The 16,503-nt window shown below is 60.1% G+C and overlaps 1 protein-coding gene across 1 annotated transcript; it reads left to right on the top strand.

Annotated features, from left to right (window-relative positions):
• The first annotated feature begins 563 nt into the window (after nt 1-563).
• On the top strand, nt 564-13,772 carry IL9R (interleukin 9 receptor). Its single transcript, XM_059692488.1, has 10 exons — nt 564-705; nt 4,136-4,224; nt 4,308-4,409; nt 4,683-4,830; nt 4,952-5,130; nt 6,019-6,164; nt 6,598-6,799; nt 7,284-7,389; nt 10,768-10,852; nt 12,307-13,772. The coding sequence occupies exons 3-10, from the start codon at nt 4,343-4,345 to the stop codon at nt 12,850-12,852; spliced, it is 1,479 nt and encodes a 492-aa protein (XP_059548471.1). The 5' UTR covers nt 564-705; nt 4,136-4,224; nt 4,308-4,342; the 3' UTR covers nt 12,853-13,772.
• Nucleotides 13,773-16,503: the final 2,731 nt, after the last annotated feature.

The raw sequence follows: 16,503 nt of genomic DNA, 5'->3' as shown, positions 1-16,503 counted from the left end.
TTCTCTCTCTCTCTCTCTCTCTCTCTCTCTCTCTCTCTCTCTCTCTCCCTCTCCCTTCCTCTCTAAAATCAATAAAAAAAATTAAAAAAATGTGCATCTGAGCTTAGAAATGTCTGGTCCGTCTGTGCCTGCCTTCTCACAAGGGCTACCCCTGGGGGGAGAGAAAAGGCAACTCCCACTGTTATTTCCTTCTGTACTGTTTCCTTTAACAGACGCTGACTTTTTTTATGTTTCCCGCCTTCTCCATCCCCGTGGCTCCCAGAGTGCCTTGCTGGAGAGCAGTCTGCACCTCTGGTCTCAGAGAAGCCTGGAAGGGGACCAGCCGCTGCCCGGTGCCAAGGTAAGGCACCCAGTGGTGTCCCTGGGGACGAACACAACAGACGCTCATCCCCCAATCAATGGACAAGTCGCCAAAGTGCCCGGGGCAACCTTCAGCCTCACAGGGAATCAAAGTCCCACCTCATAATTCCTGGGCTTATGACGAGTGGTGACAGTCCTCCCCTCCCTGCTCCCCCACCCCCTCCCCCCGGATGGCTGTTTCACTGCGCTCGTGGTTTAGGTGTGGGCGGCCTGTGTCAGCCTGCCGTGCGAGGCTGAGGCTGCGTCACCGCCCCCGGGGCACTTATCTCCTGGATCAGGCCGAGGGGCTTTGCCGCCAGCACAGGGACTGTCCTGCCATGGGACCCAGCAGATGCGTCTGGGAAGGTGAGTGTGTAACGGGAACGTCCCACCCACTCATGTCAGCCCGCACCTCAGACACAGGGAGGGCCGGCAGCCGCCTTCCCCGGGCGTGAGCCCTGGAAGGGGGTGCCCGGGAGCACCCCCGAGTGCTACCTCCTCCGGTGTCCTTGCCTGGGGCACCTCCAGGGAGAGCAGAGTGCACCGCTGGTCACAGCTGGCACCTGTCACGTCCAGACCTGTAGGGGCCATGGGTGCCCCCGGGCAGAGGGAAGGGCACTGCGTTTGTCAGGCGGTTTCTCTATGGAAGTGGCTCTGCTCCCCGGTGGCTGAGCTGAACTCTGGGGGCACGGGTGGGTGCGAATGGGCATTCCAGGGGATGGTCCCAGCTGCGCCCACGGGTGGAGATGAGGTCCAGGCCCTCGGGTGGCAGTGTCTCCACATCCTCATGCCTTTAGGGGCTTTAGGGCGAAGAGGAGCGGGGAGTCTGGGGATAGCTTCCCTTGGAGCTGAGGGAGGGGCCGCGGCGGGGTGGGATTTGAGGGTTTGTTCAGCCAAGCGGAGGAAGGGAGCAAGGTTCTTGCTCAATAATGTCCAGGGCGCCCTTCCCAGGAGCCCACAGCATTCGCACTGACTAGAAGCAGGGCAGCTTCTGCCGGGGTTTCGGGGTGCGTTTCTTGAACATTTAGGGTGGGTGCAGGGGGCACAACATAAATCAGACAGGTTCTCGCCTGATGTGGGGGCTGCAAAGGGGCAGCCAGGGCACTGGGAAGGTGCTGGCAGGGGAGGGGTGTTGATTCCCCGTTTAGTTTCCAAGACGTCCAACGAGAGCTGTGTCAACACCCTTATTGTAGCCCTGACCCATGGCTACTGCCGGCTTTCTGCTCCCATTGTCTGCTGGGGAGACAGACTGGGGTGCTCAGGGAGGGCTTCCTGGAGGAAGAGGCCTGTGATGGGGAAGGAGGCCAGGCAGGGGATCCGGGTGAGAAGGCCAGCAGGGAGCCAGGGTTGGAGCGCAGACCAGCGGGAACCACGTGAGCTCCCGAGGCTCCCCTCTGCCCCTCTGGCTCCATCCTCAGCCTCTCCCTCCTCTGCCCTGAGCCCCGCCCTCTGTGTGCGCCCTTACCCACCCGAGGCCCTGTGGGTCCAGCCCTCACCTCTCCCACAGCTCCTGCCCGCTGTGTCCATGTTTCCCAGACATGCGCCCCTGACGGAGCGCCCCTCCCACGCACCCTCCTGGGGCCACCATCCCCTTCCTGCAGCCGCCTTGACCTCTCCTGGGCCCTGCCCTTCCCACCCACTGAGCACCCACAGGAAGCACAGCGTCCTCGGTAGCTACTGCCCAGCAGCATCCGGGGTCCCATCGGTGCCATCGGGGCGGGGGGGGGGGGCCCACATGTGCTTGTGTGACCCAAAGGGGGAGGTGGGGTCCACTCCCACTTCTGGTCCCATTTCCTAGCACAGTCCCCGCGTCCCCCAGGCTCCAGCAGTTCTGGGGGGGGAGGCGGTGGAGTGGGGCCTGAATTTATCCCTCCTCCAAAGCAGGAAGGGCAGAGAGAAGACAGAGGACAAGCGCCCGTTTAATTAGCAGCGTCCACCTCACCCCCTCTGTCTGCCAGGGAGAATAGCAGGGGTATCGCTCCCTCTCCACGAAAACTTGAAAACAGATTCCATGTTAAAGGGGCAGGTAGTGGGCTCAGTGACTGGTGTGAAGCCAACTGGAGGGGTGCCACCAAGGATCCCAGGGCCCCCGCCAGCCCCCAGCCTGCCTGCCTGGGCTGGGCCGGGGAGCTGAGGGACTGAGTGGTCTGGTGCCTGTGGGTCCTGAGGCAGGGATCCAGCTGCGAGGCAGCCCACGACTTTCGGATGGTCCAGGAAACCATGGCAGGCAAGCTGACCTTGACCCTGAGGCCATGGAGGAGACGGGGGGGGGGGGGGGGGAGGAGTTATGGGGAGGGGCTCCCCACGGGACTAGAGGTCTTAGGGAGCATCTCTGTTCAAGGGGCCGTCTCTTGCTGCTCTACAGCCACCCCTGAGAGTGATTGGTCCTCACGGCGTCATCCCAATGCCTCCTACAGGACCAGCCAGTAAGCAGGAGGGGTTTCTGCACCGCCTGGCCCGGGCCTGTTGTCAAGGGTGGGGGTGGCCCTGCCTCAATAATGTCCCGCCTCTCGCTTGAGGAGCCCTGAAGAGAGAGACCAATGGTACCCTGTGAGCTCACAGGCTTGAATGGGAGCCAAGAACAGAGGTGCCAGGTATGGAGCAGGTGCCTGGTTTCTCTGGGCCTCGGTTTCCTCATTTGTGGGAGGGTGGTGGCCCCACTCTAGCCAGCTCTCTAGGTATAGGCAGAGGTGTTCTCTGCCAAGGAGAAGCAAGGGATCCCCCACCCCCAGGATGATCCCACCCAACCCTCCACTGCTCCCCAGGGCGGGTCCTGGCACTCGGGCCTGCTGAGCTTGGGGCCACTGTATTCCATGCTCTTGAGCTCCTGGCTCCTGGATGAGCCTGAGCTGGGCTGGCCTGCTTCTGCACAGATGCACGTGTCCCTCCACCCTGGGGTGGGGGCCTGCTGGGCCCGAGCTCCCCCCGGGGCCTGGTGCTCACTCTGATCCCGTCTTCACAGGCCCCGAGAGTGAGTTGTGGTCAGGCAGCTCCCCACCTCCACCTGTGACTGAGCAGGAGGGGGCAGACGCTGCAGACGAGCTCTGTGGCTAAGGGCACCGGTGGCACTTCATTCTAGGGAAGGGTGAGGTCTCCCTGATCTGCACGGGGTCTGGCCTGTGGGTACATAGATAGTCTGCGGGGACACGGAGGGTTGGAGTGCTGTCTGCTTCCTGGAGCATGTGTGCTGAGGTCGGTGTGTGTGCCTGCAGCGTTTCGGCCTCCTTATCACCCATCAGGCTTGCGTAACCAGGCGGACCCTGCTTCCTGCCTGGGGGCTATCAGTGCGCCATCTGGAGCTGCAAACGGGGTGATAGGGTACCAGCCGCTTCCCTGCACGGCACCCAGGGACTGCCTAACACCCAGGCCCGAGTCTCCACTAACCTCTGCTCTCCTAGGGGCCTAGCACCTCTGAATGGGGTGTGGCACAGAGTTTAGGAAGTGCCGGCGGTTGCACGGACACCCCCTGCCATCCTCCGCCCTCCTGCAGCGGAGGGCTGGGACAGGACGTGATTGAAGGGGACACGGGGAGAGAGGCGATGGTAGAAGTTGGCCTTGTGACCCTTGGCAAGTCACTTTCCCGCCCTGGAGTCAGCTCCCTGCCTCACAAGTCTGGTGGGAATTCCAGTGGGTAATGCATGTTCCACAGCCCACCAGGCAAGACGCCATAGAGTCCAGGATGGGACCTGGGCCAGGGCCAGGGACTGGGCTGGCAGAGGACATGTCCCAGAGAGGAGCCTTCCAGGCAGACTCGGACACGGAGCTGAGTGTGAGGGTCCCCTCTTGTCTGCTGCAGCCTCGAGTCTTTGTCAGGTCGACTGACCTGAGCCTGGTGGCCTGTTGGTGCAGCTCGGACAGCGGTGCCCAGCCGTGTTCACAGGACACGTGAGTGTGAAGGGGCGAGCCATTCAGAGCACCGTGGGGAGCGCTCCTCACAGGGAGGGCCTCACGGGCCGCATCCCTTGCAGGTTGGACCTTGGAGAGGGCAGCCCTGACGCGCGGGATGGGCACCTGGCTCCGGGTCTGCTTCTGGGTCGGCCTGGGAGTCTCGGTGCCCAGAGAAGGAGGAGGTGAGGGCATCAGTGACCGCGTGAGGCGGGTGGGGGAGGCCGCCGGGCAGGCTGCCTGTCAAACTCCTCGGGGAGGGTGTGGCCGAACTGTGCTAGGACCTGCCCTCCAGGGACCAGCCTGGACTCCGGTCCCACCCACGTGCCATGGGCCAGAGCATCGCTGTCCAGACCTCCCAGCCCTGCCCTGATGAATTCTCTTGCTGTCATTCCCTGGGGACCGCCCTGTTAGGGTGTCAGCTTCCAGAGCCTCCCCTCCCCCTTCCCTGCCCTCAGCAGCCTCTGTGGGCTCCCAGTGGTCACTGCTCCCAGGGCCGGGGGCTGGAACTTTCACCTGCCTCACCAACAACATCCTCAGGATTGACTGCCACTGGTCGACCCCAGAGCTGGGCCAGGGCCCCAGCCCCTGGCTCCTCTTCACCAGGTGAGGGTGCGGGGCCAGGCCCACCTGGGCAGAGGGCAGGGGTAAGGACGGGGTCGCCGTGACAGCAGCGGGGGCCAGGCCGGCGCGGCAGCGTCTTGGTGCTGATGCACACCCTTTCTAGCAACCAAGCGCCGGACAGCAAGCACAGGTGTGTCTTCCGGGGCAGCGCGTGCACCGTGGTCCTGCCGCCCGAGGAGGTCATTGGGCCTTCCGACAACTTCACCATCACTCTGCACCGTCACATCTCTGGGAAGGAGCAGGTCAGCCTGGTGGACCCTCAGTACCTGCCCCGGAGACATGGTGAGGCCTGGGGTGGGCGCCTTGGCCGCTGCGGTCAGTAACATCCTGGCTGCCCAGCTGTTGGGGAATCCGTGCCTCCCGAGTGTCCTGGGCCCTGCCAGGGAGCCCGGGCTGGGAGACGCTGGGCCGCGAGGGGAGGGGTTGGTTCCAAGGGACGATGAAGACAGAGCTTCGAGTTGGGCCTGGGCTGCAGCTTGAAATGCACGTCAGTCACAGCAGGAAGGAGCCCCATGACACACAGCTCCTGAGGGAAAGGGAAGGCGGCCTCGAGAGTCGGCTTGTCTGGCTGCAGGGGCTGGAGGAGCCATTGCTGTGCTGTCTCACGTGGGGCTTCCCCGGAGCAGCCTCCCGTGAGGCCCCTGGTCTGCGAGGGCCTTGAACATGCCCCAGAGCCCGTCAGAACCCAGCCCTGGGCAGGCTGCAGGGCCCCGTCAGACTCCCCGTGCAGGCTGCAGGGCCCCGTCAGACCCCCCGTGCAGGCTGCAGGGCCCCGTCAGACCCCCCGTGCAGGCTGCAGGGCCCCGTCAGACCCCAGCCCTGGGCAGGCTGCAGTGGCCCGTCAGGCCCCAGCCCTGGGCAGGCTGCAGGGCCCGTCAGACCCCAGCCCTGGGCAGGCTGCAGGGCCCGTCAGACCCCAGCCCTGGGCAGGCTGCAGGGCCCGTCAGACCCCAGCCCTGGGCAGGCTGCAGGGCCCGTCAGACCCCAGCCCTGGGCAGGCTGCAGGGCCCGTCAGACCCCAGCCCTGGGCAGGCTGCAGGGGCCTGTCAGACCCCAGGTGCAGGCTGCAGGGCCCCGTCAGACCCCAGCCCTGGGCAGGCTGCAGGGCCCGTCAGACCCCAGCCCTGGGCAGGCTGGCCGACACACTCACGTGGCCTCATCCTGTTCTAGTGAAGCTGGACCCCCCCTCCGACCTGCAGAGCAATGTCAGCTCCGACTCCTGTGTCCTGACCTGGGGCGTCAGCCCAGCCTTGGAGCCACTGGCCTCGCTGCTCAGCTATGAGCTGGCCTTCAAGAGGCAGGAGGAGGCTTGGGAGGTAATGCTCGGGCTGGCCAGCGGGCGGCCCGGCCTCTCCTCATTCCACACAGGGAGAGGCTGACGGGGGGACTCTGAGAAGGGCGGTGACCAGAGCCCAGAGAACGTGTGTGCATGCATGCCCGTGTTTGTATGTCTGTGTACGAGTGTGCCTGGGTATGCCTGAACATGATACATGTGAGTGCTCACAGGCCATGCCTATGTGTATGCGTGTAGTGAGGGTGGTGAGCATGTTTGTGTGTGCGCATGTGCAAGCGAGCACGGAGGTAGGAGAGTGTAGGCGTGTGCCTGTGGGTATGTGCGTGCCTACATGCGTGAGCGTGCTGTGTGCACACGCGTGTGGTGAGTGTGCCTCCGTGTGCGTGTGTACGTCCTCAAGGGCTGGCAGACCCAGTCTCACCCTCAGCAACTGCTGATTGTCCTCAACCCCCTAGCGGGCCCGGCACAAGGGTCACATTGTTGGGGTGACCTGGCTTATCCTTGAGGCTGCTGAATTGGACCCCGGTTCCACCTATGAGGCCAGGCTGCGTGTCCAGATGGCCAACCTGGAGGATGCCATGGCCGAGGAGGAGCGCTACGAGGGCCCCTGGAGCGAGTGGAGCCAGCCCGTGAGCTTCCTGTCTCCCCAGAGACAAGGTGGGTGCTCGGGGCTGCTGTCCTTTGGGAGTCCCGCTGGGCCTCCGCTCCCGCCCTTTTACTCCTGGGACGGTCCCTGAGGCAGTCATGCCCCAGGCGAGCACGGCCCTGAGGTCTGAGGGGTGCAGGGAGGACGCAAACACAGCCGAGCTCAGATTTCCCAGGATCCTGGAGTCCTGGCTCAGCTGGGGTTGGGGGTGGGGTGGGGGGGCGGCCCACGGCTGCCCCAGGCCTTAGGGAGGGCTGGCGGCCCTGTGCACAGGGTGCTGGGCCGGCTCCCTGACCCGCTGGCCTGGCAGGAGGGACGGTGAGGCCAGGGTGCACGAGTCACCCAGGCGCTTTAGCAGGCATCGCGCAGACCTCCAGGCCCATCCCAGCTCCCCACGCAGGCCCGGGGCACTCGGGGGGTGACTTTGCCACGTGGGTTTGGGGGGACGTCCTGGTGCTGAGGCTGCTCACAGCTCTGGGCCCTTCCTGCTCTCAGACCTCCTGGTCTCGCCTCTGAGGCAGCCCGACAGCACCTTTGTCGCCATGTCCATCTTTCTCCTGCTGACCAGCCTGACCTACCTCCTGTTCAAGCTGTCACCCAGGTCAGTACCCAAGGGCTGTGCATGTGGCTGTGTGCGTGTTTGTGAATGTGTTTTGTGTGTATTTGTGTGTGCATATGGCTGTGTGTGTGTTTGTGAATGTGTTATTGTGTGTATTTGTGTGTGCATGTGGCTGTGTGTGTGTTTGTGAATGTGTTATTGTGTGTATTTGTGTGTGCATGTGGCTGTGTGCATGTTTGTGAATGTGTTATTGTGTGTATTTGTGTGTGCATGTGGCTGTGTGCGTGTTTGTGAATGTGTTATTGTGTGTATTTGTGTGTGCATGTGGCTGTGTGCGTGTTTGTGAATGTGTTATTGTGTGTATTTGTGTGTGCATGTGGCTGTGTGCGTGTTTGTGAATGTGTTATTGTGTGTATTTGTGTGTGCATGTGGCTGTGTGCGTGTTTGTGAATGTGTTATTGTGTGTATTTGTGTGTGCATGTGGCTGTGTGTGTGTTGTGTGTATTTGTGTGTGCATGTGGCTGTGTGCATGTTTGTGAATGTGTTATTGTGTGTATTTGTGTGTGCATGTGGCTGTGTGCATGTTTGTGAATGTGTTATTGTGTGTATTTGTGTGTGCATGTGGCTGTGTGTGTGTTGTGTGTATTTGTGTGTGCATGTGGCTGTGTGCATGTTTGTGAATGTGTTATTGTGTGTATTTGTGTGTGCATGTGGCTGTGTGCATGTTTGTGAATGTGTTATTGTGTGAATTCGTGTGTGCATGTGGCTGTGTGCGTGTTTGTGAATGTTATTGTGTGTATTTGTGTGTGCATGTGGCTGTGTGTGTGTTTGTGAATGTGTTATTGTGTGTATTTGTGTGTGCATGTGGCTGTGTGTGTTTGTGAATGTGTTATTGTGTGTATTTGTGTGTGCATGTGGCTGTGTGCGTGTTTGTGAATGTGTTATTGTGTGTATTTGTGTGTGCATGTGGCTGTGTGTGTGTTTGTGAATGTGTTATTGTGTGTATTTGTGTGTGCATGTGGCTGTGTGTGTGTTTGTGAATGTGTTATTGTGTGTATTTGTGTGTGCATGTGGCTGTGTGCGTGTTTGTGAATGTGTTATTGTGTGTATTTGTGTGTGCATGTGGCTGTGTGCGTGTTTGTGAATGTGTTATTGTGTGTATTTGTGTGTGCATGTGGCTGTGTGTGTGTTTGTGAATGTGTTATTGTGTGTATTTGTGTGTGCATGTGGCTGTGTGTGTGTTTGTGAATGTGTTATTGTGTGTATTTGTGTGTGCATGTGGCTGTGTGTGTGTTTGTGAATGTGTTATTGTGTGTATTTGTGTGTGCATGTGGCTGTGTGTGTGTTTGTGAATGTGTTATTGTGTGTATTTGTGTGTGCATGTGGCTGTGTGTGTGTTTGTGAATGTGTTATTGTGTGTATTTGTGTGTGCATGTGGCTGTGTGTGTGTTTGTGAATGTGTTATTGTGTGTATTTGTGTGTGCATGTGGCTGTGTGTGTGTTTGTGAATGTGTTATTGTGTGTATTTGTGTGTGCATGTGGCTGTGTGCATGTTTGTGAATGTGTTTTGTGTGTATTTGTGTGTGCATGTGGCTGTGTGCATGTTTGTGAATGTGTTATTGTGTGTATTTGTGTGTGCATGTTTGTGAATGTGTTTTGTGTGTATTTGTGTGTGCATGTGGCTGTGTGCATGTTTGTGAATGTGTTATTGTGTATATTTGTGTGTGCATGTGGCTGTGTGCATGTTTGTGAATGTGTTATTGTGTATATTTGTGTGTGCATGTGGCTGTGTGCGTGTTTGTGAATGTGTTATTGTGTGTATTTGTGTGTGCATGTTTGTGAATGTGTTATTGTGTGTATTTGTGTGTGCATGTGGCTGTGTGTGCGTGTCAGTGTGTGTGGTAAGTGGGGTGCAGAGGGCAAACCAGCGAAGCTCCCTTTGCTCCTCCCTTTCCCACCGTCAGGTCCTGGATGGGGCGGGGAGTTTCCAAGTTGCTGGGTTTGAAGTGTGTGTGTGTGTGTGGGGGGGGGGGGGGCGTGTGACCTTGAAGAGCTGAGGAGGGACCCAAAGTCACCGGGACCAGGTCGCTGAGGCCCTGTCTCCAGCCTCTGGAGGTGCTGGGTGCTTTGCTCCCTTGTTAACAGCCTGTGAACACACAGCGTCGGCACCTGGTGGCCTCGGAGAACAGACGGAGACAGGCCTGTCAGGGCGTAAGAGAGGGCACGGGCCTCCTCAAGGGCAGGGCCCACAGGAGGTGGCCAGGTGCGGCCGTGTAGAGACAGGATGCAGATCAAGAGAGAGATGGGGTGGGTGAGTGGTGAGGAAGAGGGGTGCTGGGGGCCATGGGCGGGGCCGAGAGGTAGAGGAGGGGTGCTGGGGGCCATGGGCGGGGCCGAGAGGTAGAGGAGGGTGCTGGGGGCCATGGGCAGGGCCGAGAGGTAGAGGAGGGGTGCTGGGGGCCATGGGCAGGGCCGAGAGGTAGAGGAGGGTGCTGGGGGCCATGGGCAGGGCCGAGAGGTAGAGGAGGGTGCTGGGGGCCATGGGCGGGGCCGAGAGGTAGAGGAGGGGTGCTGGGGGCCATGGGCGGGGCCGAGAGGTAGAGGAGGGTGCTGGGGGCCATGGGCAGGGCCGAGAGGTAGAGGAGGGGTGCTGGGGGCCATGGGCGGGGCCGAGAGGTAGAGGAGGGTGCTGGGGGCCATGGGCAGGGCCGAGAGGTAGAGGAGGGTGCTGGGGGCCATGGGCGGGGCCGAGAGGTAGAGGAGGGTGCTGGGGGCCATGGGCGGGGCCGAGAGGTAGAGGAGGGTGCTGGGCCTGTCCTCGGAGCCAACAGCCGGGAGAGAAGTAGAGAGAGCAAAGTGGAGGGAATTGCCGGGGTTGGGATCGTAGGAGGGGAAACCGAGGGGGTGCTGGGGCAGAGGAGCTGTGACCCCTGGTGCCACCCCTGAGGTGGGCAGCTAGGGGCTCCGGGTCCCAGGGGAGGCGGGCGGAGGCGATCTGGACTGTTGGGTTGGAGCCCTGTGCTGCGTCCGTGCGGGAGGGCCAGTGGGCCCAGACCGGGCCGATCTGGGAGAAGGCGGGAGGGAAGGGGTCGCCACCTGCCTGCTCATGCAGCTGGGGTTCCTGGAGGTGCCGGCTCCCTCTGTGGGCTGAGACCACAGCTGGTTGCCCCAGGCCCCAAACTCACCATCAGACGCACCCTGCAAAGGACACACGTGTTGGTATAAACCAGTGCCATGGCCAGGGAGGCACGGGGCCAGGTGTTGGGTCTCCCTGAGAGCAGGCTCGGACAGGGTGGAGGAGGGAGTGTGGCAGCTGCATGGACGGGCAGAGCTGGCGCCTGCAGGTGGGAAGAGCTGCGTTCCCTGCCGGGCCGGCTTCCCGGGGCTGGGCGGGCCTCTGACCGTGCTCTCCTGGCTCAGGGTGAAGAGAACCCTTCACCAGAACGTGCCGTCCCCAGAGCCCTTCTTCCAGCCTCTCTACAGCGTGCACCACGGGAACTTCCAGGTGCGGGGCGCAGGGTGGGGAGGGCAGGGGTTGCCCAGGGGCCTGGCTGGCTCAGGATGTGGGCTCTGGGTGAGGGCTGGGGGGGGACATAGGGACTTTTCTCAGTGCTTCGAGCTTTTTGGGTATATAGAGTGGGTTTAAATTTATACATGGCGTCTCAAATGGGGGTTGGGGGGAAGGAACTGTGCTTTCTATTGCTTATGTCTTTTTGTGCTCATGTCTCTAATTCCATTGTTGATGGAAAAAAATGTAAAGGTTCTGATGACGTTATCTGTCCGCTGGGTCCCAGCAGCCCCTGGAGGTAAATCCGGGGCGGTCTGCACCTGCCGCCTCGTCCTTTCTTCATCTCCAGGTGTCTGTGTGGCGGCTGGGGGGAGGGCCTCTAGAGTGTGAGCTGTCCTTGGGGCTCACTGGCTGGGGGACACTGCTCTGCTGGCCATGGTGGGGTGCCGGGCCCTTCCGGCCGCCCTGGTAGCACACTGGCACCTGGCCAATGAGTGGACCCTCACTTTCCCCCTTTGTGGAGCCCTGGGGGGTGCCCGCAGGGCCATGGCAAGCTGGGAACAGCCTGGAGGACCTCCTCAGACCCTCTGTGCAGACCGGTCCCCTCCCTGCTGCTCCCGGCATAGGCGGGATGGGTTGGGGAGAGGCGCTCCCACCCGCTCAGGCCCCTCACTTTGGTCGAAGGAGCAGAAGCAGTGCTTCCTGGGTCCTCAGACCTGCCCTTCCCAGGCTCCCCCTCCCGTTTGAAGCTTAAAGGGGAGCCCCTTGTCCTTGGTGGGGTCCACCTCTTCCCCGGGGCAGTGGGTGGGACAAGGCCCCCTGGGCAGCTGGGACAAAGGCTGAGTGGGACGAGATTGTGATTGCCCCTGGGCTGCGGGTACCGCACCCGCCTGGGGACAGAGCGAGGATATGGTGTGTGTGTGGTGCATTTGCTGGAGGCTCCTGGTCCCACCCAGGGAGCAGCTTCCTTTTGGAGGGGGTGCGGGGTGGGGGGAGGCGTGGGGGTGGGAAGGGCTGCCTCCTGTGGCCCCAGGAAGGGGTGCAGGTCTGCCTGCCTCAACCCAAAGGCTCCAGTCCCAACAGCATCTCCAGTGTTTGGTGGGTGTGTGAGGGCGGGAGTGGGGGTCGGGGAGCTCTAGTTGCTGAAAGTGCCCGAGCAGCAGGCAGAGGTTGGCTAGGTTCTCCTTGGCCCTTCCCCTCCCCTTCCCCCTCCCACCCCATTTCTGGCTGCTGTGAGCCCCAGGCCCTGTGCTGGGGAAGGGGGAGGGGCCTGAAGGAACTTGGGGTCCTCTGATGGGGCTGGGCTGGCACGTGGCGGGGGGGGGGGGGGGAGACAGGGCACAGGTGCTGCTTGGCCTCTGGGTATGGGTGTCGGGAGAGCTTCCTGGAGGAGGAGGGGAGGCGGCTCCAGGCGAGTCCATCGGCTGCCTGAGCCCCATGCTCTGTTCCAGATCTGGACAGGGACCCACAGAGCCGGCACGCTGCCGAGCCAGGTGGGTGTCGGTGCCGCCCAAGGAGCCTCGGAGTCCAGCGCCCGGGAGGCCATTGCGTTGCTTACCTACGAGCCGGCGGATCCCTGGCCGTTTGTGGGCCTGGAGGAGGAGGGCCCTGGCACTGGGCTCCCGGCAGAGGAGTTGCCCGCAGCCCTGGAGTGGGGAGGGCAGCTGCCTGCCTACCTGCCGCAGGAGGAGTGGGTGCTCGCGAGGCCCGCCGGGCCGGCGCCCCCCCAGTCAGAGGGCAGCAGCAGCGACTACTGTGCCCTGGGCTGCTACGGGGGCAGCCGCCCCCCACCTCTCCCAGGAAGCGAGCAGAGTTCTGGGCCCCTCTACGCCTCGGCCTGCGGACTGTCCTGCGACCGGCAGAGCCTGGCTGCCGGGCAAGGAGGTAGCTATGTGGGAGCTGTTCTCGGTCAGGATCCAGACCCCGGGGAACAGGCAGCACGAGGACTCTGGGCGTGTCCGTCTCCCATCCTCGGCACACAGTGGGCGCCGTCCTGAAAGTCCCCGAGCCCCGACTCGGCCAGCGGCATCGTGTCCACTTTGGGGAAAATGGACGGAAGTTTCTGGAGCGGACCCTTGGCTGGCACTGGGCGGCCTGCAGAGGGGCCAGACGCCCGTCTGGATGGAGGCAGGAGGCCCCTCCTCCCTCCTCTCACCTGAGCACCTGTGGGGCGGGGCCTCTGCACCCCGCATCCTGCCTCTGCTTTCTGGCTCCATCCCAGGCTCCTCTGAGAAGAGGGCTGTTCTGCCCTCGCCCCTTAAAGGCCAGCCTGGGCCCAGTGGACACAGGTGAGATGCTGTGACCAGCCGGAGTGTCCTCTTTCTGTGCCTTCCTGAGGCATCTGAGATTAAAGGGCGGGTCGTAGCTGTCACAACGCTGCTGGGAGTGGGGGGGGGGGGGCGGCCCAGAGAGGGGCAGGGTGGGGGCCTGGCCACTCCTGGGCTTTCTGGGCTCTTGGAATAGCACCAGCTCCGGCTGAGGCCAACCCCGCCCCTCCTGCCCTCATCTATCACGGGCCCCGGAGGCCGAGAGCTGTGGCCCACGGCGGCTGGAAGTGAGCACCCAGCAGTGGCCGGGCCTGTGCAGGGCCCTGCCCCTAACCCCCGCCTGTGGAGAGAGCAGAGGGCGCCTGCGTCAGCCTCCTGAGCGACATGACCGAGGGCCACACACTCCGTGGCTTGGAGAACAGACATTTGTCTCCAGGGGACGCAGGGCCTCGAGGACACAGGGAAGGGCTCTCTCCAGCCACGGGCAGCGCCTCGGCTTGGGCAGCCCGGCTCCGATCCCCACAGGGGTTTCCTGTGGGTGTGTCTGTCCTAATCCCCCTTTTTATAGCAACACAGTCACAGTGGATTAGGGCTGATCAGATGACTGCATCTTGGGTTGGTCGTCTAAAAAGACCCTATTTCGGTGGTGAAGGCCTGGGGCGGGGGGTGGGGGCAGGCTGGGGGGGTGTCAATGGGGGAAGAAGGGGAACATATGTAACACTTTCAACAATAACGAATTATTTAAAAATAAAAAAGTAAAAAGACCCTATTTCGCCCTAGCCAGTTTGGCTCAGTGGATAGAGCGTCGGCCTGCAGCCTGAAAGGTCCGGGGTTCGATTCCGGTTAAGGGCACGCACCTCAGTTGCAGGCCCCTCCCCAGCCGGGCCCTGGTCTGGGCACGTGCAGGAGGCAACCAATCGATGTGTCTCTCTCACATCGATATTTCTCTCTGTCTTTCCCTCTCTCTTCCACTCTCTCTAAAAATCAATGGGAAAATATCCTTGCGTGAGGATTAAAATAAATAAATAAGACCCTATTTCTATAGAAGGCCACGTGCACAGGTACTGGGGATTAGGACCCCAACATACAAATTTTGAGGGAACACAATTCAATCCATAACAGTGCCCTGCCTCTGCCAGCGACCTCCACTCCCTGACCCAGCCGCTGTGGTCCCTCCCAGGGCAGCTGGTCACTTCCCGTGGCCTCAGGAAGAGGACCCTGTCCCCCTGGCTGCTGGGCTTGGGCTGGCGCTGGGACCAGCTGCCGGGTGAGGGCTGGGACGAGGCTGTTCAGAGTTGGATAGAGGTGCTGACGTCTTAGAAGCAGGATACAATGGAGGCCTGTCTCTCTCTGGTGCTGAGGGTCTCCCCAGGGTGCCCCGTGGCCTGGGCAGCAATGAAGATTACCGCCCAGGCCCCCCAAGGGAAAAGGCCCCTCTGTGTGCCCGTGGGGCCCCCGAGGTTTTGTGGGGAGCCTCAGCCCAGCCGGGTCCTGGCCAGCAGGGACAAACAGGACCCCACATGTATCTTCCGTGTCCAGAGAGTAGCAGGGGTGTGGACGGAAGTGAGGCGCGGGCACCCTCAGCTCTCACCAAGCACAAACGTACTATCGTGAATCCGCTTCCTGGAGCCGACCCCTGGGGAGCCCAGGCTGGTGTATTTATAACGGCATCGGTGTGGCGCGTGCAGCTGCACGTGGGGCCTGGGACGCCTGCATGGTTAGACTGGTGACCCCACAGCGGGACCCTTTCCTGTGTGGCCGGGACGGTGCTCCAGGGAGCACCTGGGGACCTGCCTCTGGGCCGGAACCTGGGTGGGCGGCCACTTAGAGGCTGGATGAGGGATCGTCGGTGCGTCACGCCTGCCCCTTCAGTACATCACTCCTGTTTATGGCTGAATATCGGGTGGGGAAATAATAGGCTTACAGCTGTTCGTATGGAAAAGAATACGATAATTAATAACTAATGATATAAGAATAAACTCTGTGTTTCGTGTACTCACAACTGCAAACCCGCCTTTGCCTCGCCCTGTGATATCCATTGTAGGAATGCACCAAGTTTTCTTTATCCAATCGTCTGCTGATGGACATTCGGGTTGTTTCCACCTCGTCACTGCTGGGCACAGTGCTGGGGCTGCTGGTAAGAAGCTAGGGAAATTCCTCGACAAGTGGAATTTGGGAAGCTGAGGCAAAATAATGCAACAAGGCCAAGCAATCTGAGCAACTCACAGCAGCTAACGCACCCAGGGCTTTATCTTCCCTAAGCAAGGACACTCAGGGGCGGATGGCTTGCACACTCCAGGCCATCCTGGGGCAGAGCGGCCTCCGTCCTGGTCCCTCTTCAGCGATATTCTTGATGATGTTCTTTAAAAACGAAACTAACCAGAAAGTAACCCCTGACCTCTGTGCACACATTTTGATGAACCAACATGATGTAGGACACACCTTAAAAGCTAACGAATACTGTTAAGACCCCCCTAGGACTCCCACTGGCCAAGGAAAGATAAAGACCTCAAACAAAGGACGCAGGGGCGGTCTTGCTAGAGCACCCACCCTGGTATCTGCTCTTTCTCTAAGGTCTCCCTGAGACCTGCAGCCAGGGGAGCCTCGGGCAGCGGCAGCTCATCCCAGCCTTGCCCCCCGAGCCTGTCTCCAGGGCCCCTTCTCTGACTCTCCCTGCTGCTTCTCTTATCTGAAGCCCTTCCTTTGTTTCGCTGTCCCCAGCTTTAATAAACATACTCTCAAAAATATCCTTGGGTGAGGATTAAAATACATAAAAGACCCTATTTCTATAGAAGGCCATGTGCACAGGTACTGGGGATTAGGACCCCAACATACGAATTTTGGGGGAACACAATTCAATCCGTAACAGTGCCCTGCCTCTGCCAGCGACCTCCGCGCCCTGGCCCAGGCACTGTGGTCCCTCCTGGGACAGCCGGTCACTTCCCGCGGCCTCAGGAAGAAGACCCTGTCCCCCTAATGTGCGTGCCCTTAGATATCTATCATCTATCATCTATCTATCATCTATCATCTATCATCTATCTATCTATCATCTATCATCTATCTATTATCTATCATCTATCTATCTATCTATCTATTATCTATCTATCTATCTATCTATCATCTATCATCTATCATCTATCTATCTATCATCTATCATCTATCTATTATCTATCATCTATCATCTATCTATCTATCTATCTATCTATCTATCTATCTATCTATTATCTATCTATCTATCTATCATCTATCATCTATCATCTATCTATCTATCTATCTATCTATCTATCTATCTATCTATCTATCTATCTATTATCTATCTATCTATCTATCTATCTATCTATCATCTATCATTTATCTATCTATCTATCATTTATCTATCTA

This window comes from Myotis daubentonii, chromosome 4, assembly GCF_963259705.1.
Source record: "Myotis daubentonii chromosome 4, mMyoDau2.1, whole genome shotgun sequence".
In the NCBI taxonomy this organism is placed as follows: Eukaryota; Metazoa; Chordata; class Mammalia; order Chiroptera; family Vespertilionidae; genus Myotis; species Myotis daubentonii.
Note: the sequence above shows the minus strand (reverse complement) of the source record. Positions and strands in the feature narration are given on the sequence as shown.